Source organism: Myotis nattereri, assembly GCF_964212035.1.
Source record: "Myotis nattereri genome assembly, chromosome: 2".
In the NCBI taxonomy this organism is placed as follows: Eukaryota; Metazoa; Chordata; class Mammalia; order Chiroptera; family Vespertilionidae; genus Myotis; species Myotis nattereri.
The window spans coordinates 160,316,825-160,341,328 of record NC_138076.1 but is presented as its reverse complement, the minus strand read 5'-3'; the positions used below and the strand labels follow the sequence as shown (position 1 = coordinate 160,341,328).

The 24,504-nt window shown below is 55.6% G+C and overlaps 1 protein-coding gene across 1 annotated transcript; it reads left to right on the top strand.

Annotated features, from left to right (window-relative positions):
• On the top strand, positions 1-22,651 carry LOC308514174 (inner centromere protein-like). The gene is made up of 16 exons (XM_081084235.1): positions 1-401; positions 4,645-4,792; positions 5,215-5,328; positions 7,516-7,570; positions 8,233-8,350; positions 9,386-9,437; positions 9,842-9,956; positions 10,048-10,173; positions 15,812-15,921; positions 15,992-16,109; positions 16,507-16,620; positions 17,480-17,616; positions 19,335-19,410; positions 19,602-19,694; positions 21,035-21,185; positions 22,173-22,651. Exons 1-16 carry the CDS (start codon positions 338-340, stop codon positions 22,382-22,384), a joined length of 1,803 nt encoding a protein of 600 aa, XP_080940361.1. The 5' UTR covers positions 1-337; the 3' UTR covers positions 22,385-22,651.
• The last annotated feature ends 1,853 nt before the right edge of the window (positions 22,652-24,504 follow it).

The window sequence follows — 24,504 nt, the reverse complement described above, 5'->3', positions numbered from 1 at the left end:
AGGGACATTTGGGTCTCCTGCAGCCTCTGCGTCTTTGTGAAGGAAGGAAGATCGGGTTTGCCAGTATTGCCAAGTCACTGGAAGCCAGGAGAGCGGACTGGAAACGGTTCTCCCTCGCAGCTCTCAGAAAAGACCGCCCTGCTGCAGTTCTTGATCTCGGACTTCTGATTTTCAGAAGTGTGAGGACTATACGTTTCTGTCACTTAAGCCACTCCGTCTATGGTGCTTTTGCTACAACAGCCTCGCAAACATATAAAGATTTTGTAGCGCTTTCCTGTGAAACACCTTCCAGTTGTCGATCACACTTCCTGTATGGAAGGCATAGCTGAATGAAGAAATGGCAAAGTGCAAGACTTCCTGTGATAGGGGCAGAAATAGAATATTGGGGACCAGTTGTAATGGTAAGAAATATTAATCTTGCTCTGTTAACCATGATTGTTTTGTTCTGATTAAAGAAAGCACTTTCTAACCTGGCTGGGCGTCGCATGTGGGACCTGGGCGCTCACCTGGAAATGCAGTCCATCCTCCCCATCAGGGAGCTGCCATTTTCATGGAAAAATAACCTTAAACACCTTGTTGCAGAAACTGGAATCACCAGCCCTTTGAAGACCCATAACCCTTTGCATATCACTAAGCCCTTTAAAGGTCCCCAGCCCTTTATATGTCACTAGCCCTTTGAAGACCTCCAGCCTTTGCATACCCACATGCTTTTGCAAATCTCCAGACCTGTAGACTGCCCATTTGGCATACCTTTTGCCCACTTCCCCACGTAATCTTTGTCCTTCTACCCAATATAAGCAGCTGGCTTATGGTGGGGTAGAGAGCAGATTTTTGTTGACCTGCTGCCGGCCAGTATTGGAATAAATGCTCATATATGATTCAGTCCTGTCTCTGCTTAATTGGTTCAGGTAGTGACAGGCAGCGCGGACCCATTGATTGTCCCTTACACCTGGACCAGCGTTACCTGGGAGATCCAGGAGTTGGCACCACAAGGATACCAGAGGTGCCCCCACGCCCCTGGGTCCTTCCCAGTGCATGCTGGGTCTTATCGTTCTGGCATGCTTCCTTTCCCCGCCCATAGACCCACAGACTGCCAATCCAAGTAGCCAATAGGTGGCTTGACTGGCGATTTCTTTTACCCCATAGGCTTAAAGTTTTACAGGCGCCCTGGTAAACTTGCCGATTGCTCCGGCCTATAGTCATAGGTTTGCCCTGCTCTGCACAACTCCACTGCATCCGTGGAGCCGTGAGCTTGGGAGCTGAGGGTCTGAGACCATGGGACTTGGATCTGAGTAGCACTTAGGAGATGCTGTGCAACCGAGTGAGTGTGCCCCCGTGGCCGATGGGGGAGTGGGGTGGTTAGCGATGGAACTCCGATCAGGGAGGGGTTCCCCCTTTCCACCCGGGAATAGACTGGTCACCTCTTTCACGTGGCGAGGTGACCTTCCTTAGTCCCGGGCCTGAGATGAGCCCCCCATCTTCCACCTAGGTCACCAGGTTCTGAGAAAATAACCCCGTCCCCTCCGGGTGCCTAGCACCCTGTTGTGTGCCTAGGAGGCCGTTTGTTGACTTAGATGCGAGGAAGCGCGCGCGCACACACACACACACACACACACACACCCTGGGGTGTGTGATGGATTATACCAGATGGCGTTTCTGTACAGTTTCGCTCAACACCTCCGCCTCCAACTGAGCAACATTTTAAACTAACCCTTTCCGGATGCCCCTTGTCACTCCCCAGGCAGGTTCTCTGTCAGCGGTTCAGTTCCATCCAGACACCGTGGCCTTCCCTGGAGGTGCCCAAAGCCAGAATGTGACGCTTGCCTTTCAGAGGTTTAAATCGAGTAGGCCGCATAGCTTGTGGTTAAGAGCACAGTTTAAATCCAGGCCCCAGGATGGCTGAGTTCATCTCTTTTTGCCTCAGTTTCCTCTTCTGCACCTGGGTATCCTTGAGGTTAAGGTGAGAATGAATGAGATGCCGCACCTGGGTGTGGAATAGGACTTGGTAAATGGGAGCAGCTCCCTAACCTCTTGCATTCTCAAAAGAACAGGCATCACTAAAGGAGGGCGGTGGGGCCTCTCATCTGGTGTGTGGTGTGAGGGAAGCAGCGGGGGAGGGAAGGAATGAGCTCCCTTCTCTCTCCGTGGGATGTTGGGTGCCCTGGGTTTGTGCACAGGGTTTGACACGGCTGAAGACATTTTTGCTACTCTTCCCATTAGCCTCATCGTTGGTACACTGATTCCTCCTTTCTCAGAGTCACCTTTGTCCTAAGTTATGGTGACCCTTTTTAAAGATGAGCTCTGCTGAAAACTAACTTCCCTGTGTAAGATCCTTGAAAGTCTCACCAAGTCCCTTGAAGGGCTCATGAAGACCCTTGAGTAATCGTATAACTGTTGTTTTGAGCTCTGTATCTGGTAGTTTTGCTTTCTTCCATCTTTCTTTTGTGGCATGTTTCTTTGTCTCCGCATTTTGACTGTTTCCTTGTGTTTGTTTCTCTGTATTGGGTAGAGCTGCTATGTCTCCTGGAGTTGGTAGAGTGGCCTTGTGTGGTAGGTGTCCTGTAGGGCCCAGTGGCTCAGCCTCCCCAGTCACCTGAGCTGGGCACTGTAGGCGGGCCCCTTTGTGGGCCATGTGCACAGTCTAGTTGTAGTTGAGACTTGATTGCTGTTGGCGTCACTGGGAGGAATTGACCTCCAGGCCAATTGGCTGTGAGGACCAGCTGTGACTACAGTGGGAGAGCTGCTGTGCAGGAAACACCCTTATGGAGCAGGACTTGCTTCAGTGGGGCTTTGGTATTCACTGAGTCTGCCCCTTGAGTGTGTCACTTGTGGATGTGTAGGGTTGTAATCTGATATGGTCTGAAGCTGTCCACCCGGTGCAATGGCTCTAGGGCCTCCAGGGAGGTGCAAAGTCAGCTACTGCCTAGGGCCACCTGGAAGGAGCTACAGAGAGATCTGCAACTTCCTTCTATTTGTATCGGGTTTGGAAGTGCCTAGATGAGGCCCAGCTGTGAAGTAAGATAGGCTGTTGCTGGTACCTGGTCTTGGGCCTTTTATTGATAGGTTTGGGGCACGCTGACACCAGCTGCAGCTTGTTTGAAAGATTTTAGCAAAGTCTGAAGCCTGAGCCAGGACAGGCCTTTTATATGGAAAAGCTGCTACAAACAGTTTAGGTGGGGCTGCAAATTGGATGGGGTCTTAGGGAGTCACCAGGTGGAGTAAACAGTGTGCTCCAGGTTGATGGGGACTCAGATATGGTTGCCAGTCAGGCCTGGGACAGGGGAGGTCTCGGCCTAGGAACAATAACCCCTGCCAGCACCTCCATCTGGTAGAAAGCCTTCCCCAAGTTCCTGTCCCAATGCCAGACAATCCCTTCCTCCCCATATGTGTCTGGTTCCCCCAATGCCTCCAGGCGCTGGAGCTCAGAGGAAGCGAGTCTGCATAAGTTGGTGCCAGGGCCCTTTAAGAGGGACACCTGGGTCTCCAGCAGCCTCCGTGTCTCTCAGCCACAATCCCCACTGGTCTTTACAGCCTGAAGTTATGGGGGCTTCTCTTCCCAGCTCTGGGACCCTGGGTGGGGGTGTGGTGTGGGGCTGGGACCCTTTGCTCCTCAGGGCGACCTCTGAAGCCCATGTGGGTGCCAGCCCAGCCCGCTTGGCACCTCCACCCCTCTTACTAGTCTCAACGTGCTTTCTTCTTTACTTCCCTAGTTACACGACTTCCATTCAGCCAGCTTTCAGGCAGTTCTGAATGATGGTTGTTCTGTATTTTAGTTGTAATTTTGATGTGGTTGTGGGAGGCAGCGAGTGCCAGCATTTACCTACGCCACCATCTTGGTTCCCCTCCTGAGCTGCTGATTTTTAAGAAATGAAGAGAAAACTGGTTTTGTATTCTCCCCTACCCAATCATTCTACAGAAGTTTTCTTTAAAAGAAGGCATTGCTTCTCTGCTCCCCTCATGCTTCATTATCCACGTCTGGGGCATTTCAGCTCAAGGAGAGAGAAGGTTGTGGGGCCTCTTGGAGAAACACAGTCTCTGCTCCCTCCTTTCTTACCGACTCCCTTGGAACACAGAACGCCTTCCGTTCACTGGCCTCTTGAAGAGGCAGCTGGATTCTATGTTCCTTGGCGAGAGGCCTGGGGTAGCTTGTGTGTAGCTCAGGGTGGCTGTGTCCAAGCCCTGGCTCACCCACAGGGAGGAAGAGGAGAACCCATAGGAGAGTCAGAGCAGGGCTGGGTTTGTGAGGGTGGACAGGGGTCCTGCGGCTCCTCCCTGGTCTGGGAAGGCAGTTGGCCGTGGCTTGTCACTTTAAGCCCAAAAGGCCATTTGTACAGAGGAATGTTGATACCAGAGTTGGTTTGGAAGTGTGGACTTAGGGAGACAGGGTGCTATGGGTGGGTAGAGGGAAGGCATATGAAGAGTGTGAGTAGGACAGGCCCTTCTTCTTGCAAAAATGAGGCTAGTGGGTTGGCATTTGGAATTCTGCATCTCGGGAATAGCTATGAGGAGGAGGGGCCCTGATTCAGGCACTGGGTGTCCTGTGGTAATTGGGGGATGGGCGCTATGGCCTGGCACTCTCTCCCTGGAGAAGGTTCCAGTTCCCAGTCCGGAACCCCTGTGCCTCTTGTTTTTGTTTTTCACCAGACAGAGCCACCATGGGGACGACAGCCCCAGGGCCTGTCCACCTGCTGCAGCTGTGTGACCAGAAGCTTATGGAGTTTGCATGCAAAGCGGACACACACTTTGTGTGGCTCAAGGAAATCCAGGAGGAGGCCAGGCGTATGTTCACCAGGTGAGGGCAGGGATGGGGCAGGCTGGCAGGAGGCACCAGGGGCTGCCTGGCTGCTATGGCTTTGGGGAGACAGCTGCCCATTTCCTGACTGGGCAGGCAAGACAGACAGGCTGCTGGGTCTCTCCTGAGTGCTCAGTGTGCTGGGGCCCGACCTGGTATAATGGGAAGAGGAAGGAGAGGTGTTGGGCTGGGCCTCAGAAGCTGTACATGCTCCCCTGGCAACCTTGCTCCCCTGCTGCATCTCTGGGAGGAAGCCCCAAGTGCCTGTCAGGGGACTTGCATGTGGTCTTGGAGAACTCACTTGGTGCTAGTCACCCAAACTTGACCTGTCACTGCCAGGAAATGGGTAGGGGTTGGGCTGGGAAAGGGAAGGTGTTAGTGGTTCCAGGCAGCCACAAATAGCACCCTTCTTGTACCAACAGAGAATTCATCAAGGAGCCGGAGCTGCTGCCCAAAACGCCCTCTCAGAAGAACCGAGGGAAGAAGAGAAAGATTGCTAACATTCAGGATGCAAACAGAAACCACATCCGGAAAAGGTAGGAGGGGCCGGGGGCTGCCACTAGCCAGGGGAGGGTCAGCTGGGCAGATGGAGTCTGGAGGCTTGGTGACCAGCAAGAGAGTTTGATTCCCAGGTGTGAATTGGGAGCAGAGGCCTGCAGGAGTGGTGGTGGGTGCCATGTGGGTCATGCTGGGGGGTGAATTATTACAGGGAAACAAAGCATGTCCCAAGACCTTGGAGTCCAGAGTGTGTGTGTCTGTGTGTTGGGGTCGGGGTGGTTTGATCTGGGCCTTGGAGGATGGGAAGGGTTCCCAGAGGTGGGAGAAGAAAGAATCCAAGTTTCTGCTTGGGCGAGAGCCACCAGTTGTGGCCCTGGGGGTCTGTTGCTCAGCCACTGGGCTCTGCTTATTATGATACCCATGGAAATGACCGTGGGCTACAGACTACCAGCAAAGGAGGCTGAGTCTTGGGGCAGGAGATCCTGGGTACATACCCCAGCTCTGCCCCTCAAGCTATATGTCCTTTTGTTAATTGTCCACTCTCTGAGCCTCAGTGTCTTCAAATCTAAAGTGAGAATGGCCCCTGCCTCTCAGTACTGCACTAGCTTGTAGGTTAAGTGATAACATGAGCAAAGCCTCACAGTGTGAGCTCAGTCAGCAAAACGTTCTATGAATTTAATCTTCCCAGCAGTACATGGAGCACTGGCATTATCCCAAAGTTACAGGTTGGGAGACTAAGGCTCAGAGAGGGTGGCCCAGGGTCCCATGGCAAGGGGTGGCAGAACCTGGGCTAGAACCCTGGTCTTCTGCCTCCAAGCCTTTCCCTTTATTTTTATTTTATTATATATATATATATATATATATATATATATATATATATATATATTTTAAGTATATTTTTTTGAAATTTTACAGAGAGGAGGTAGAAGGATAGAGAGTTAGAAACATTGATGAGAGAGAAACATCGATCAGCTGCCTCCTGCACACCCCCTACTGGGGATGTGCCCGCAACCAAGGTACATGCCCTTGACCGGAATCGAACCTGGGACCCTTCAGTCCGCAGGCTGATGCTCTATTTTCTGAGCTAAACTGGTTAGGGCTATTATTATATTTTTATTGATTTCAGAGAGGAAGGGAGGGGGAGATAGAAACATCAATGATGAGAGAGAATCATTGATTGGCTGCCTCCTGCACGCCCCCACTGGGAATCAAGTGGCATGTGCCCTTGACTGGAATCGAACCCGGGACCCTTCAGTTTACAGGCCGATCCACTGAGCCAAACCGGCTAGGGCATCCCTTCACTTTATATTTGACCTGAGCTGGTCTCCCTGCTCGTTCCCTCCCTCCCTCTTGGACAGTTTTTATAAAGTTCCAGGAACCTCCCAACAACCATCAAGGGCCACATCCTCCACATTAGTGGGATCGAGCCCAAGCCCGTGTGTGGCGCATGAGCCCCAGCTGCCCCATCACTTGCCATTTCATGCTCAGGGTCTTCATGCCTCAGGGTCTTCGTACAAGCTGTTCCCTCTGCCGGGGATACCTTTCCCCACATTTGTTTCACCTGGCAGGACGCCACCTCCTCCATGCAGCCAGCCCTGACTCTTGGAGCTGCCTGTCCTCCTCTGTGGCTCCCACTGGGACCATGGTCCTCTGAGCTGGGATCTGATGATAAAAACTGCTGAAGTGACAGAGCCCTTTGTACATGGCAAACACTCTCCTAAGTGCCCTACGTGGGTTAACGAAAGGAACCCCAGCCCTTTCAGCTGATGCTGTTATCACCCCAGCTGACAGGCGAGGAAACTCCTGTAACCTGCCCAGGGCCGCAGGAGAGGTAACTGGATGAACTAGCACTCCAGCCCGCCGGCTGTCCCCGCAGAGTGAGTTGACTACGATGACTGTTCACATGCCTTCACCTCAGTATCTTCAGACTCGGCAGTTTCACTAACAGGAGTGGCCCCCAAACACGGGGAAGCTGAGAGCCCCTGGAGGCAGGAGGAGAGCGGAACACACTGGCCCTGGGTAGAGGGCGCAGGTTCGAGAACGGCATTAATCACAGGGATGCGCGGTCAGCCTCCCTGACCTCAGTTTCCTCGTTTGTAAAACCAGAGGGTTGGCCGAGATGTGCCATGTACCCCTCCGGGGTCTCTACCCCAGGGGTTGGAGGTGGCCCTCCTGGGGGGACGATGCTGCTGGTGGGCTCACAGTATCTCCTTCTCTGCTTTCAGCCCCGAGCAGGACCCCAGCAAGGAGGCTGAGCCGATGCAGGAGGCTGGGCCTGAGGTAAGGCCGGCAGGCCAGGGAGGGCTCGAGGGCCTTGGAGCTGGTGCTCTGTGCGGTGAGTCCCAGGTGCAGACTCCTAAAGTCTGATTTTTTTTCTTCTGTTAATTTTCACCCAAGGATATTTTTCCAATTATTTTTAGAGAGCGTGAAAGAGAGGGAGGGAGAGAGAGAGACAGAAAGAGGGAAAGGGGGAGTGATAGGGGGAGGGAGAGGGCGAGGGGGAGGAAGAGAGGGGAGAGAGAGGAACTTCAATGTGAGAGAGACACCCTGATTGGTTGCCTCCCGCACATGCCCCGACCAGGGCTGGGATGGCGCCTGTAACCCAAGTATGTGCCCTTGACTGGATCAAACCTGAGATCCTTCAGTCTGCAGGCTGATGCTCTAGCCACTGAGCCAAACCGAAAAACCGACTAGGGCTTATTTTTAATTTCAGAGTACATTAATTAAAGAAACAGGAAGGGCCTAGGATAGTCGAAGCAACAGGAGAAGGACTAGGTGGGGAGATGAGCCTAGGCTGGACTGCGTTGGCTCCCTAAGAAGCCATAGAAGAGGGGGCTGGGGACAGGTTCACGGGGTTTGCCCGGGACAAACTGCCACTGCTCATTGCTGCCCGGGTTGCAAGCCTCGTGGGTAGTCCCCTGCAGTCTTGGTTCTTCCCTCAGGTCCCCAAGAATGAAGAGAGTGCCTTGTGGCCCCGAGGCGCCCCCAAGACTGTCATTAGCATGCCCGGCTCGCAGCCTGTGGCCGGTGGCCAGGACGAGCCCTCCGTGGGGCAGCGAGGTGAGTCTTCCTGACCTGCCATGTGCAGACACCCACGGCCTGCGGGCCTGTGGCCTCGGTCGGACTTTCTCTCTGGGAAGAGGGAAGCCACATTTTCTGGGCTGATAAGTTGAAGGTAAATGAGACCCATCTCCCACCTTTTGGCTGGAGCTGCTGCCAAGTGTCATGTGAGTGGCCATGGCTGGTTGGTGCAGGAAATGGGGGAGGAACCAGGGGCGGGGGGGGGGGGGGCGGGGGGCGGGGGGCTGAATTGGGGCAGGCCTGGGACTCCACTCCAGGGGGCAGCAGGAGGAGCTGTGTGCTGGCGTCTTGTTTTGTCCTTGCCTCTGGCTCACTTCTCACCTTTATGGGTCCCTGTCTACAGAGAACGGAGTGCCACAGGCTCTGGGCTCTGGCATCCCCAGTCTGCCACAGGTGCCTGGGGTCCAGCTCAGGTTTCCCTGGTGGGAAGAGCACTGTAGTTGCGAGGTCTTGAACTCGGCTTCCCCTGTGACCCAGGGTCAGGGACAATGGCATGCCAGCCCCACAGCTCCCTGGGGGGCTGCAAGGACCCTTTGGAATAAAGGACCGGGGAAGGACAGTGCTTGTGCTGGCAGTGAGACAAAATGGACTGACCCCTCCCCCCGCCATGGGGACCCTGCATAGGAACCCTCCCCTCCTGTCACGTCGGCTCCAGCTGAGCGGGCCAGGAGGTGGGCTTTGGAAGCTCGCCAGTGGGTCTGTTAGAGCATGCACCTTCCATAGGCTTCTGTTCCTGAAAGGCACCCCAGCTCTGGTAGAGGTGGCAGGTCCTGGTTTGTCCTGTAGTTCTCGTCACAGAGGCTGGGCTGGGGGGTGAGCAGTCCCTGGGCCGGGGGTTGCGTGCTGGCTCTGGATGTCTACAGATCTACCCAGGCCAGTGATGCTAAGGCTGATGCTTCTGCCACTGGTCACCCTGGGGTCTGCCAGGAGAGAGCCCTGCCCAGCTGCCACCAGTGGGCCCCTTCCGACCCTCCATGCTGTCATGCTCCCTCACTGAAATCGCTCTCTTCACAGAGGCCAAGATCCATCCAACAGATGGCCCCGAGGAGCCACCCCAGAGTATCAGGTTTGTATCTGGGAAGGGGTGTGGGCCACTATTCCGAGGGGCCCAGAGGGGCATGAAGCTTGAGTCCTCTTGGGGAGGCTGAGCGTGTGGTCAGGGGCCTGGTGCTCTGACCTAATGAAGGAGGCAGCCTGATGCTGGGGAACAAGCCTGGCCTGGGAGGAAGCGACCAGATCCTAGACTCCATCCTTCTGTGTCCTCCTGGCCATGTGACCTTGGACTGGCCCCTTCCCTTTGTCTGCCTGGGCAGTGGAGGGCCAGTCAGGGAGACCCCACCTCCGCAGCGTAGAGTCCTATGGGCTGGTCCCAGTTTTCTTCATAGTGGTGAACTTTTATGGGGTGTGGCTCGTGCTCTGGAGGGGCCCCCCGGGGTCAGCCCCTGGCGCTGCTGCCTCCCGCACCTGTAGGAGGAAGCACAGCGGCAGAAGGAAGCTCAACAACAAGGAAGCTGTGAGTGAGCTGGGCGAGGAGCTGCAGCTCCCCCAGAGCAAGACCCCTTCCCCGCCCTGTCCAGCCAGCAAGGTGAGGGGCGTCAGCCTGCCCTCAGGGCCTCTGCCCCGCCCCTGAGCCCCGCCCCTGGTCCTGACCCTGGTCCCGTCTGCTGGTGGGACAGCCTGTCCGGACCTTCCTGCACACCATGCAGAGGAACCAGATGCTCATGACCCCAACCTCGGCCTCCCGCAGCCATGTCATCAAATCCTTCGTTAAGCGGAACACTCCCCTGCGTGTGGACCCTAAGGTGAGGGAGCCCGTGCCCAGGCTGAGCTCTGCTAGAGTGGGGCTGCATGGCTGCAGGCTCCTGGATGGCCCCTAGGCTGCTGGGAGCAGCGTGGGTCTGCGCTAAGGCAGGTGTGACCTGGCTCTGGTCAAGGGCCATGAGCTGCCTCGACATGTGGGGACTGCCCTGACCTCTTGGGTTCTGTACTGTGGCCTAGAGGCTTGGCCATCTCGGTGTGACCCCTGGGCTGGGAAGTTGAAGAATTGGCTTAGCAGGCCCACTCCCTGGCCACCCATCCCTCACCCCAGTGCCTTGAGGGTTTGGGTGTAGGACGTACTTGTGATATCTTCACACTCGTTGGGGATGAGCCACCTCCATCCGTCCTGCCCAGCCCTGGGCTTCCTCTCAGGGTCTGAGCTGAGATTTATTGGGCCACACACCTGAGCTACCACCCTGAGGGGAGGGCGGGGCAATGGGTGCTTGAAGGTCAGACAGGTGACTGCGGGTGGAACTGTCAGCAGGGGCCTCTGAAAAGGAGGCCACAGAAGCTGTTCTCTTCCCAGACGCCTCAGAGCTGGGCCGGGCAAGGAGCCACAGAGAGCGGGGGTCTGCTGGCCCGCGTCCTGGCTCTCGGGCTCCGACTGGCAAAGCTGCAGCCGCTTCATTTCTAAGTCCCCCTGGTGCCTCGAAGGGCCTCCTGCGAGGACTCTGCCCCACCCAGGCCTCAGCGGTATTGCCGTGCGGCTGGCAGGTCAAGGTGCTTCCGAGCAGTTGGGCAGGTGGCTCCTGAACTGGCCTCTCCTGCAAGAGGCTGGGCTCTGGGCAGCGGTGGCGACGGCTTACCTCCCAATATGCCAGCAAGTGGGCAGGGAGCCCTTAATACCTGTTTCTCTGCCAGGCCCCTAGTAGGCACCAAGCCCACAGCAGTGAACCAGCCTCAGACTGTTCATCCTACAGGGAACTCCTGTGCCTAATCCAGACTGAGTGGGGCCTTGCAGGGCGCATGGGATGGCTGAGAGGTCTAGGAAGCTGCCTTTTCCTGCTTTAGGGAGCCCAGGTCCCTGCCCGGGGCATCTGGTGAGGGTAGGACAGTCCTCAGGAGACCAGGGGTCCTCACTAGGTCACAGGGGACTAATTTTCTAATCTCTGGGCGTAAGTTTCCTTGGCCCCTCACAGAGATTGGATGAACCAGGGAGGAAGGTGTCCAGCATCCAGCACCGGGCTTGGCATGAAGGGAGAACGCTTGGTTGAAGCCCCTGGAGGCAGAAGGGGCGGACTCTTTAATTTCCTCCCGCCTTCTGCTTTGGCTGTGACGGTGGCCTCTGGGGAGCAGGGACCATCCAGCCCTCCTTCGAGGGTTGGGGCAGAGAGAAGCACATTCTAGGATATGAACAACTCTTGTCTTCTATAAAATTCACAGTGCAACAGGATGCGTCTTCGGCCCTGTGCTGGGAAATTTTAGCTCTCAAGTTTTGAGACAAAAACCTGTTTTGCTGAACCCTGTCGAAAGCAGGCGTCTGTTGGGCTCGTAGGGCAGGAAGAGATGGTGGCGGGCGCCCTCTGGGCTGCCGGGTTTTCTTCCAAGTTGCTTTCCTCACAGAAGAGCCGGTGGGTGTGATGGTTCAAGGGCCAGCCTCCTGCTGGTCCTCTCTGGGTCTGGCCATTGGAGAATGAGAGCCAGCCAAGGGCCACCTAATCCCTCCTGTGGGGGCCTCCCCAAGGCCAGTGTCCTCCAGGTCCTTCCTGTATCCTGCTCAGCTTCTGTGACTCATGGCCATCTTTCTTTCCTTCTATTTCTTTCTCCATCTTAAAGAAAAAAAATACTTTTATGTTAAAAATTATACAGTGAAGTTTTTTTTAATTGATTTTTTTACAGAGAGGAAGGGAGAGGGATAGAGAGTTAGGAACATCGATGAGAGAGGAACATCGATCAGCTGCCTCCTGCACACCCCCCCAACTGGGGATGTGCCCACAACCAAGGCACATGCCGGAATCGAACCTGGGACCTTTCAGTCCTTAGGCTGATGCTCCATCCACTGAGCCAAACCAGTCAGGGCTGTGACGTTTATGTTGAAAATTATACAGTAAAATCTATATTTTGCAAATATTTGAACATTTTTTAGTATTCCATTTTAATTTGTTGTGATCTTGACTATCTCATTTTGCAGTCTTGTACTGGTTGCATTACATACTTAATGTTCACAGCCACTTTAGAATTGATAATCAGTTCGATTGTAATAGAAATCTTACTGCTCTCCCCACTGTGCACCATTCTTCTCTTCCATGTTACATCTTCGTACATGGACTACCCTGTGAGACAGTGTTAAAACTTCTTCTTTCAACTGTCAAACACTGTAAAGAACTCTAGAGGAAAAAAATAGTCTAGCGATATTTACCCAGATATTTATCATTTTTCTTTTTCTTTCATTCTTGATGTTTCACGTGTCCTGCTGGTATCATTTCTTTTTTGTCTGCAGAACTTCCTGTAGCAATTCTTTGAGAAGGAGTCTGCTGGCAACAAATTCTCTACTTTTTCTTCATTTGAGAAGGTCTCACTTCACTTCTGGAGGACATTGTCACTAGTCTCACTCCACTTCTAAAGGATAATGTCATTGAATGCAGATGGAGTTCTTGGTTAACAGTTCTTTCCTTCCAGCACTTTCCAATGTGCCACTTTCTTCTGGCACCCATTGTTTCCGAGGAGAAGTTTTCAGTTGTTCAAATCATTGTCCCACCTTCACCCCCTTTCGTGGCTGCTTTTGAGAATTTTCCCCTTTGTAGCAAGTTGGCAGCTGTGTGGTTATGATGTGGCTAGACATGGGTTTCCTTAGATTTATCCTGCTACGCGGGTTTTGATGAATCTGTGAATCTATAGCTTTTACCCAAATTGGAGTGTTTCCAAGCCATTATTTTTCCGCATTTTCCCCTGCATTGAACTCTCCCCATTGTGGAATGATGGCATAAGTGATAGACTCTTGGGTGTCATCTCACAGTTGCCTCAGGCTCTATTAATTTCTCTTCCATATGTTTTCTCTGTGTTCAGATTGGATACATGTCACTAATTTATCTTCGTGTTTGACTGACGTCTGTCTTCTCCATCTGCTCTTGGACCCATCCACGGAATTTATTTCAGTTATTAATTATTAGTTCTGAAATTTCCATTTTGTTCTTCTTTGGATCTACTTGCTGAGATTTTCTATGTTCCCAGTTGTCTTAAGAATGTTTGTGATTCCTTGTTAAAGCACACACACAGCGTAAAAAAGTTACAAAGCACTGAATAAATTCCCAATCTCGTTCTTCATTCTCCTTTTAAATGCACTTGAACATAGTTATCCTCAGAGCATACATCCAATTTTGAACCTATTTTTTGTGGTGCCCTCAATTTGGCAGGGCTAAGTCGAAGGCACGGGTGACGCAGGCCCTTGGGAGGCCTTAGGGCAGTGGTTTTCAACCTTCTGGCTCTTTAAATACAGTTCCTCATGTTGTGACCCAACCATAAAATTATTTCCGTTGCTACTTCATAACTGTAATGTTGCTGCTGTTATGAATCGTAATGTAAATATCTGATATGCAGGATGGTCTTAGGCCAGTGATGGCAAACCTATGACACGTGTGTCAGAGGTGACACGTGAACTCATTGTTTTGGTTGATTTTTCTTTGTTAAATGGCATTTAAATATATAAAACTAGGGGCCCGGTGCACGAAATTCGTGCACTGGGTGTGGGGGGCGGGGAGTGTCCCTCAGCCCAGCCTGCCCCCTCTCACATACTGGGAGCCCTCAGGCGTTGACCCCCATCACCCTCCAATCGCAGGATCGGCCCCTTGCCCAGGCCTGACGCCTCTGACAGAGGCGTCAGGCCTGGGCAGGGGACCCTCATTTCCCCCTATCACTGGTTCTGCCCCCAGCCCAGGACTGATGCCTCTGGCCCAGGCGTCAGGCCTGGGCAGGGGACCCCCAGACCTCTCCGATTGCTGGCTCTGCCCCTTACCCAGGCCTGATGCCTCGGCCAGAGGCGTAGACCCCCATCACCCTCCGATCGCCTGATCGGCCCCTTGCCCAGGCCTGACGCCTCTGCCAGAGGTGTCAGGCTTGGACAGGGGACTCCCATCTCCCCCCGATCACTGGCTCTGACCCCTGCCCAGGCCTGAGGCTTCTGGCCCAGGAATCATGCCTGGGCAGGGGACCCCCATCTCCCTCTGATTGCTTGCTCCACCCCCCGCCCAAGCCTGACGCCTCTGACCCAGGCTTCGGGCCTGGGCAAGGGGACCATCATATCCCCCCAATCCCCGGCTCCGCCCCCCACCCAGGCCTGATGCCTCTGGCCCAGGCATCAGGCCTGGGCAGGAGACCCCCAGCCCCCCGCCCAGGCCTGATGCCTCAGCCAGAGGAGTTGACCCTCATCACCCTCCGATCACCAATCACCGGATCGGCCCCTTGACCAGGCCTGAGGCCTCCGGCAGAGGTGTCAGGCCTGGGCAGAGGATCCCCAGCTCCCCGCGGTTGCAGGCTCCGCCCCTGCCTCTGGCCGAGGCATTAGGCCTGGGCAGGGGACCCCCAGCTCCCCGCGGTTGCAGGCTCTGCCCCTGCCCAGGCCTAACGCCTCTGGCCAAGGCATTAGGCCTGGGCAGGGGACTCCCAGCTCCCCGCGATCTCCCGCTCTGCCCCTGCCCAGGCCTAACGCCTCTGGCCGAGGTGTTAGGCCTGGGCAGGGGACCCCCAGCTCCCCGTGGTTGCAGGCTCCGCCCCTGCCCAGGCCTAACGCCTCTGGCCTAGGCGTCCGGCCCGGGCAGCGGGGACCCGCAGCTGCAGTGGCCCCGCGATCGTGGGCTCCGCTTTAGGCCCAGGCAAGGGACCCCTGGCTCCCAGGACTGCCAGCTTCGACCGTGCCCAGCTCCCATCGCTGACTCCACCCCTACTTCCTGCTATCACTGGCCAGGGTGGCAAAGGCGCCTGATTCTCCGATCATGGCTGGGGGGCAGGGCAAAGGTGGCCCCAGGGCCGCCTTTGCCCTGCCCCCCACCTCTTAGCTCCCCCCTGGGTTTCCGATCACTGTCAGTGGCAGGGGGCTTCTTTCTGCTTTCCCTTTCGCCTCCCTGCATTGTGCCTACATATGCAAATTAACTGCCATCTTTGTTGGCAGTTAACTGCCATCTAAGTTGGCAGTTAATTTGCATATAGCCCTGATTAGCCAATGAAAAGGGTAGCGCCGTACGCCAATTACCATTTTTCTCTTTTATTAGTGTAGATAAATATCAAAAATATAAGTCTTTGTTTTACTATGGTTGCAAATATCAAAAAATTTCTATATGTGACACGGCACCAGAGTTGTTAGGGTTTTTCAAAATGCTGACACGCCGAGCTCAAAAGGTTCGCCATCACTGGTCTTAGGCAACCCCTGTGACAGGGCCGTTCGACCGCCAAAGGGGTCGCGACCCACAGGTTGAGAACTGCTGCCCTAGGGTCCCTGAGAAGCAAGACGGAAGGCCAAGCCTCAGTCTGGGTGGCAACGGAGGGTGTTTGTGGGCCACGCTGCCCTCAGAAGCAGTCTGATGCTGCTGCCCATCTGGCTGGAGGCTGTGGGCCTAGGGGGTTGTCCTGGGCCAGCTATGCCCCCGGCCCAGCACGGGGCTGGCCTTGCTCACACCCCCTCCCACCCAGGAGAAGGAGCAGCAGCGCCTGGAGAACCTGCGGCGGAAGGAGGAGGCCGAGCAGCTCCGCAGGCTGAAGGTGGAGGCGGACAAGCGGCGGCGGCTGGAGGAGCTGAAGCTGTAAGTGGCGCAGCTCCCAGCCCCTGTGCAGCCAGGCCGCGCTGGGCCGCTGACTGCCCTGTGCTCACAGGAAGCGGGAGGAGCGCCTGCGCAAGGTGCTGCAGGCCCGGGAGCGGGCCGAGCAAATGAGGGAGGAGAAGATAAAGCAGATGGAGCAGAGGATGGCTCCGCGGGAGAAGAACGAGAAGGTGAGAGCTGAGCCGCGGGCGGGCGGGAGGGCGTCCAGGTGTCAGTGGGCTGTTCCCTGCTGGGGCCCAAGCAGGTCAAACTTGGTGGCCCGAGGATTAGAACTGGACCCCTCAGGAAGTTAGGGGTTTGACGCCCTGGACCCCTCTCGTCTCCATCCAGGGCCCTGGAGTTCGTTCTGAGCCCAGCTGAGGGTGGGAGGTCTAAGCAGCAGCCCTCAGCGAGTGGGTGGGCTCATGCTCCCGGCAGGACAGGCACCCAGGTGCCCCTGCCCTGGGCTGTGAGGAACAAGCGGGTTTGCAGGGGCGTGGGTGCCTGTCACAGTTCTGGGACCCGGCTGTAGGGCTGAGTGTGAGTGAGGAGGCGGCTCTAATGGGCATGTAGGGATGGGCTCTGCAGGCCAAGGAGGAGCGACTGGCTGAGGAGAAGGCCAAGAAAATGGCAGCAGCCCAGAAGATGGAGGTGCGCAGGAAGCAGGAGGAGGAGGCACGGAGGCTCAGGGGTCCGCAGCAGGTGCGAATGCAGGTGGCGGGTTGGGCATCAAGGAGGAGGTGGGGCAGGATGGGCGCTGCCTCAGCCCCTGAGGACTGCTGGGCGTACCCCGCTTTGTTGGCTTAATTCTGGTGCATCTTGTGGCGTCCAGCCCTGAGGAGGTTCCACAAATGCCTTGGAGATGGGGGCGGTGGCAGTGGCCTGCCTTTGTGTTTCTGTAGAGATGGCACTTAGAGGGTCAGGCACATGGACTCGAAGCCAGACTTCCACTCTCAGCTCTCGCTCTTTTATTAGCTGTGTGACCCCACACAGGTTACTTGACCTCTCTGTGCTTTGGTTCCTTCAGGTAGCAGTGGCATCTACCCGAGAGGGCTGTTGTGAGGGTGAGATGTTCTGCCTAGAAGAGTAGGGACCTACCTCTTCCTTGGAGCTGTCCCTCTCATGACCCCACGGAACACAGATCTGTCTTGGGGGTCATGACACTGATGGCTGAATTGGTTGAGTATTTACCCCGTGCCAGGCGCTGTTCTAGGTATGTGTATAAACTCGGCAACTCTGTGAGGTGTAGGTATTACTGTTTTTGTCCCCATTTGCCCGATGAGGGAACCAAGGGCTTACATGATAGCTCAGTGTCACAGCAAGTGCGTCTGGCTCCAGTCTGTGCCCTTAAATCTGCTGCAGCAGCAAAAGAAGCTGCCACCAGACGCCTTTTCAGGCTGGGTGGTGATTTGTGGCTCCTGGCGTGGGGCGACCCTGGCTCAGCCCCTGACGATCTCTGATGCCTCCTGTCAACCACCCCGCCCTCCTTCCCAGACCTCTGGCACCTCTCCAGCCCAGCCCGGGCCTGGCCTGAGGCCCTGACTTAGCTCTGTGTTCACAGGAGGAGGAAGAGCAGCCAAGGAAGAAGGAGGAAGAGGATGAGCAAGAGCGTCTGCTGAAGGCGGCTGAGGCCAGGAGGCTGGCCGAGCAGCGGGAACAGGAACAGCGGAGGGAGCAGGAACGGCTCCAGGCTGAGAGGTGAGGCAGCCCCGAGGGCCAGGCTGGTGGGCCAGCCCCTGGGGGCCAAGGCGATGTCCAGCCACATGTGTTTGTGTGGACGAGAGACGGATCAGTCCCCTAGAGCAGTTCCCCCTTCCCTTGGGCTTTGCCAAAGAGGATCACGCTTCCCTTGGCTCAGCACCCAGAGGCCTGCAGCAGGCAGACCCTGAATGTGGCGTCGGCTCTGGGAGATGGAAGACGTATTGGGCGGGTTCACTTGGGACTCTCTTAGTGCTACCTCCAGCCAGTGTCCTGCCCCCTCTGTTCCATTTTGTCCTCAGCTGACACGGCGGGGCAGCGGGGTGCTCAACAGGCCCCCCCATGGGCATTTGAGCAGGAGTTCTTTGGCTGCATTGCAGACCCTCCCCACTAAACATGCCTCCTCTGTGGTGATGAGAACCCAGACCTCCCGCCCCCATCACTTCCAACTGCCTCCCTTGGTATCCATGGCAGCAGAGCCCGGGGCTGCCGCTCTCAGAGCCTTATTCTGGGGCCCGCCCTGTGCTCGGCTGTGCCAGATCTTGGGGATGCCAAAGAGGACAAGCCACAGTCACTGTTGGCCAGGAGAGGTGGGATCTGCGCCTGTGATGAAGAGCATTGTGCCCATGTGTGTACAGAGAGGTGGGAATACCCAAGCAGGCCTAGAATACCCAGCTGCCTCTCCTGCCTCCACCGCCCGAGAAACAGCAGGCAACACGTCCCTGCCAGTCTTCAGGTGGCTTTGGGCCCAGTGGGGGGTGGGGGGTGGAAGCCATAGGGATGAACTGCATGGGGACCATCTCCCTGTGCTTTAAAAAAAAAATTATTGATTTTATAGAGAGAAACATTGATTTGTTGTTCCACTTATTTATGCATTCATGGGCTGGTTCTTGTATGTGCCCTGACCTGGGATCAAACCCGCGACCTTGGTGTATCAGGACGATGCTCTAACCATTTGAGATACCTGGTCAGGGCTCCCTGTGCTTCTTGACTGACACAAAAGTGTCCTGGTCCAATGGCAGAATCAGAGACAGGAGTCTGGGGGGACAAAGGGCGGTGGGTGGCAGTTGATGTGGTTTTAGAATTGCACGTGTGCCGCCCAGTGCCAAGGTCTTCATGGGGGTGACGGTGCGATGGTCGTAATGGTTGGCAGCTTAGGGGTTACTGAGCTACACGCTCTACACACGTTTCTTGTCGAATCCTCACTCGAAGGCCCTGTGGCGTAGGAACCAGCAGCTCCACTTCCCAGAGGGGGGGCAGGTGCAGGGAGGTTAAATGCCTTAAGTCACAAACTAGTAAGTGGAGGTGGCTCCAAAGCCCAGAAACAGCCCAGCTCTGCTCACGCCAGGCTTGGAGCCCCACGGTCCACCCTGTGGGCCAGGACGCTCCGAGGTCACTCAGGTTTTCTCATCTGATTCTGGTGGTGACGGGAGGAAAGGTGTTAGGATCTCCATTGCACAGCAAAGGCAGAAGCTCAGCCCTAAGTCAAGTGGAAGCGTGGGGCCAGATTTGGTGGATCCAAAGCTGAGTGCTCCTGCACCCAGCTGGGCGCTTTCCAGCCCTTGGGGCACAGGTGCAGCTGTGGGCTCTTGGCTGCTGTGCCCATTCTGCCATTCTGTCTTCTACAGCCAGTGCCATGAGCCCAGCTTCCCTGGAAGGGATGGGAACTGAGCCAGGGCTCAGCTTCCCACCATGACAGGCCCTTGCTTGGTCCTCAGGGAGCTGCAGGAGAGGGAGAAAGCCCTGAGGCTGCAAAAGGAGAGGCTGCAGAGGGAACTGGAGGGGAAGAAAAAGGTACAAGGGAGCCGGGGGTGGTTGGTGGGTGTGAGGCTCGCTCGGGGTCTGTGCTGAGCTTTGGGCTGGGGAGCTCTGATCTGGTGGCTCCTGGGGCGGGAGCTGCCTTGCTTGGCCATGCGGGTTTTGCCTGGGGCTTGGGGAGAGCACATTCCCATGGCCCGTAACCCCTGGCTGGCCACTGGTCCCAGGAAAAGCAGCAGCGCCTACAGGAGGAGCAGGAGAAGAAAGCCAAGGAGGCTGCAGCGGCCAGCAAAGGCCCGAACACGACCATGGACGTGCAGGTGAGGCCAAGCACCGGAGCAGAGAGGAGCCCCCACCTCTGCTTATTCTCTTCCCAAAGCTGGAGGCCAGCTCACATCTGAGGACCATGAGAAAGAGGAAGGACGCAGGCGGCCCAGGAGTTTCTACTCTTCTAGATACGTGTGTTCTTTCCTATTCTCAAACTAGAATTTGTTAAAACAAACACTAAACTTATAAAGGAGTAAACTCTGAGTTCAGTGTACATCTCTCTGTATTGTTACATGTTCTAAGTGGACACAGGCTCTACATACGGGCTACCCAGTCTGCTCAGGCTGCTTTAACAAAGTACCACAGACCAGGTGGCTTAAGCAAACATTTATTTGAGATGGATTCAGTGTCTATTAGGGGCCGTCTTGCTGGTTCACAGTCGGCTGTCTTCTCGCTGGGCCCTCGCTTACACCGGGGAAGGGGAGGCGGAGCTCTCCGGAGTCTCTGTGAAGGGCACTGATCGAATTCCTGAGGGCTCCACCCTCGTGACCTAAGCACCTCCCAAGGCCCCACCTCCCAATACCATCATGTGGAGAGAGAGGATTCAACAGGAATTGGGGGGGGCGGGGGGACACAAGCATTTACTCTCATACATACCATTTGGCAGCTTGATGCTTTTTCCCTCCCCTGTTGCTGTTTTTATATTGTACACATCTACTTCAGCACTTGTAAATCTCTCATTTTTGACTGTTGTGTACCAGCTAGTTGTATCAGAATTTCTTTAACCAGCGCCTGTTGACAAGCATTTAGGTGACTTCCAGTGTAATGCTTTACAAACAAAACATATTATGAGGGTTTTCAGTGCAGCATAGGTGAAGGTTGGAAAGTGGGAAGTTAGCTGAACATTCACCCTAGATCAGTGGTTCTCAACCTGTGGGTCGCGACCCCTCTGGCGGTCGAACGACCCTTTCACAGGGGCCACCTAAGACCACCCTGCATATCAGATATTTACATGACGATTCATAACAGTAGCAACATCACAGTTATGAAGTAGCAACGAAAATAATTTTATGGTTGGGTCACACCATGAGGAACTGTATTTAAAAGGCCAGAAGGTTGAGAACCACTGCCCTAGATGGATGTTTCAAATCATGAGGTTCCCAATGGAGTCCGGGAGCTGTTCACAGGAGACATGCTGACGTGGAAGTACAGCTGCAACTTACTTTAACGTGAAAAGGAAGAGTCGGGGCTGTGTGTGGTGTGACTTTTCAAGCGACCCTGAGCCTTTTGATTCTTCCTGTGAAAGGAGGGAGGTGGCCGGGCCCCATCTCCTCGGTGGTGGGAGTTGCAGGAGCGGGGAAGGGGGAGCTGACGCCCTTGTTTATTTTTCCAGCCTCCAGCCTGTACCTCATATCAAATGACGCCGCAGGTGCCCAGGGCTCCCCGCAAGATCAACCTGGATGACTACGGGATGGATCTGAACAGCGATGACTCCACTGATGATGAGTCCCATCCCCGGAAGCCCATCCCCTCCTGGGCCACAGGTGAGCAGGGCCCGGCGCTCTGGGTCCTGGGTCCTCACTTGGGACTTCTGGGGCCCTGGAGGAAGTGGCTTGGCCGATGCGGGTGTTGGGAGGCTGTGGTGCTCAGGGGCTAGAAACCTGACGTGTTGGCCTGGCAAGCCCCCACCCAGCCTTGGGACGCGCTCAGCAAAGAGTGGGACTGTGCAGTGGGCTCACCTTTGGAGCACATGTTGGACGCCTTTGTTCCCAACAGATGCATTAAATAGGGGCTGGCTGTGGGCACCTGGTGCTGGGTGTTCTGGCTGGTTCTAGGCCCCTCCTTGCAGTCCTGCCCAGCAGGCTAGATGAGACTTGGGCCTAAATAAGCAGCGTGGGGTGGGAACAGAGCTAAGAGAGGTGATGGGGTTCAGCGGTGCACTGAGCGCGGGCTGGGAGTTCCAGCTGGGGAGGCAGGAAAGCCCCGAGGTGGGGGCGGGCACTTGAGCAGGATTTGAGCCTGCAGTTTAGAGACCCCAGTGTTTAAACAGGAGCGTGGGTGAGCGTGCCTGCGGCCTCAGGCCTGGGTGTGAAGCCTGCGGCAGTGGAGTGGGGGCCGTGCATACAGTGGTGCTCTGCAGAGTTTGCAGGGCTGGGGGTCAGGGCGGCTGCAGTCTCCCTCCCCAGGGGTCAGCGCTCTACAGAAGACAGCTTGCTCTTGTGAGTGCCACCTCATTTGTATCACACAGTAACCAGGATCTGACTCAAGTCACTTGGGAGGTGTCAATTAGCAGGGGTCATTGTGGCCAGGAAGCCAGATGACTGGCAAAGCCATCTAATTCTAGTTGGCAGGAGGAACGTGCAGTGAGAGCATTATTGGTGTTTGGTGGGGGGGGCGGGAGGAGCAGGGCTCAGAGGAGCTGGCCTGGCAGGCGGTGGGGCATGCTGGTGTGCAGAGGCTGATGAGGGCTCTAGGTGGGGCAGGGGCATGGGGATCCCCAAGGCACTGACCCGGCCCTGTGTTCCCTGCAGGCACCCAGCTCAGCCAGGCCATCCTCCACCAGTACTGCCACCCCCCGAACCTGCTAGCGCTCTTCGGCACCATTCGCCAGCTTGACCTGGAGGACATCTTCAGGAAGAGCAAGCCTCGCTACCACAAGCGCACCAGCTCCGCCGTCTGGAACTCGCCGCCCCTGCAGCGTGGCAGGGTCCCCAGCAGTCCGACCTGCAGCCTGAAGTACTGAGGCAGGCCCGCGGGCTTTCTCTCCCACCCGCGTCTGACTGTCCATCTCTCCCTGGGTCTCGTGCCCTCCTCCCTTGCGCTCTGTCCCTGAGGGTTGTTCTGTAAATGCTCTGGTGGCCCCGCCTGTGTGGAGGCTGCGCTCGGTGTGTGTTTGCAGAAGTGCCAGGCGCAGCCACGCTGGGCTCGCAGGCAGCACTTTGTAAATAGGTTGCTATAATTTTAGCCTGGACTTTGACAGGTATATTAATAAAGTTTATTTTCTTAAGCATGCCATGGGTTTTGTGAAGACCAGGGGCCTCGGCAGACCCTGGCCCCTGGCCCTGCAGCCATGTGTCTTGGGCCACCAGATGGGCTGGAGGAGCTGGGCACTGTGCCTTGTCCTGGTGGTTCAAGGTCACCTGGGCCCCACCCCCAGGGATAAGGATGCGGTGGGTGATGGTGAGGCCGTCCCTGGGCAGCCCTGAGACACACTTCTGCCCCCATGATGGTCAGAAGCAGATACTCCCTGTTCTTCTGGGGGGCTCCCTGTTTGTGAGGGGCAGTTCTTATTCACTGGGAGAGACCTGGGGTTGAGGTCGGGAGAACTGGACTCTTGACACAGCTCAGCCACCTAAGGCAGTCGTCTCTCAGCCCCTTGCTGCATGGATGGTGCCGGTTGAGCTGCTTAACAGGATCAGAAAGGGATGATTAGAAAGGAGATGTCTCTCGAAACTACCTGGAGGCCAGTGCTTGCCAGCAGTTAAGATGTTTCTCCAATAAAACCAGGAAGCTGCTAATGAAATGCTTAGTGCTAATGGCAGCTGGCTCTGGTCCTGCTGAGAGCTGCCAGCGGAGCTCTGAATGTGCGGGCTGGCCCTGACCCCCTGCTGCTTCAGCCCCTGCAGCGGGTCAGTGGGCCAGACCAAGCCACGGCCAGTTCCTGTATAGTCGGCCTGGAACCACGCAATAGAAACGTCTCCGCTGCTCTGCTCAGGGCGGAGGGAAGTAGCTGCAACAGGCCTGATGGCCGCAAAGCTGAAAATACCATGACCCTTTACAGAAAACATTTGCTCCTTTAGGACTAAACAAAGGATAATTCAAGAGTGCTTTTCAAAAGGAGGAAATAGTGGACATACATGGTGGCCTGAAATCTAGAGGATTCCACTCACGACAACTAAAACATTTTACGCTGCATTTAAATTTGGTGCACAATTCAAATTTGTTCCATACGCTCTCTGACTAGAAACTTGTGTTGAGTCAACTGGAGAGTGTCTTTGCCTAAAGTCACGATGTCAAAATATTACTTTCTGCCCTAGCTGGTTTGGCTCAGTGGATAGAGCGTCGGACTGCGGACTGAAGGGTCCCAGGTTCAATCTCAATCAAGGGCATATGCCCGAGTTGCAGGATCGATCCCCAGAAGGGGACGTGCAGGAAGCAGCCAATCCATGGTTCTCTCTCATCATTGATGTTTTTATCTCTCCCTCTCTGAAATCAATAAAAATATATTAATACAACAACAAAACCCCAAAATATTCCTTCCTGCAAGCATCTATCAATCTATCATCTATCTATCTATCTATCTATCTATCTATCTATCTATCTATCTATCTAAAGAGCCAGGGTCTGTAATGTCCAAAACGACCAAACGCCAGCCTGTGCACGCAGCAGGCTCGGGTGGGTGGGGACTGGCGAGCGGGCTGAACTGCTGACCTCTCGGCCCCTCCCCCCCAGCTCCCACGGGTGCCGCGGCGACCCAGCACTGACTGCGGGGGGCGAGGGGGAGGGGAGCGCCGGGGGGGGGGGGGGGGCGGGCGGGCGGCTGTGGGCCCCGGGAGGCCACGGTGCTGCAGCAGGAGGGGGCTGTGGGCCCCAGCCGACCAGGGCAAGGTGGAACTCTGGGTCTCATGCAATCAGGGGTGTGGCCAGCCTTCGAATCAGACCCTGACAGGAGGGAGGTGGGAGCCCCATTCCTTGCAGAATCGGCCGTTGGATAGCTTGCTGTCAGTAGCCTGCCAGCCAGGAATCCCATTCACCTGCACCCCGGACCCTGGCAATCAGGCAGGCAGAGGCAGTTAGGGGTGATAAGGCCAGCAGGGGAGGGCTGTTAGGGGCTATCAGGCAGGCAGGCAGAGATTTTAGGGA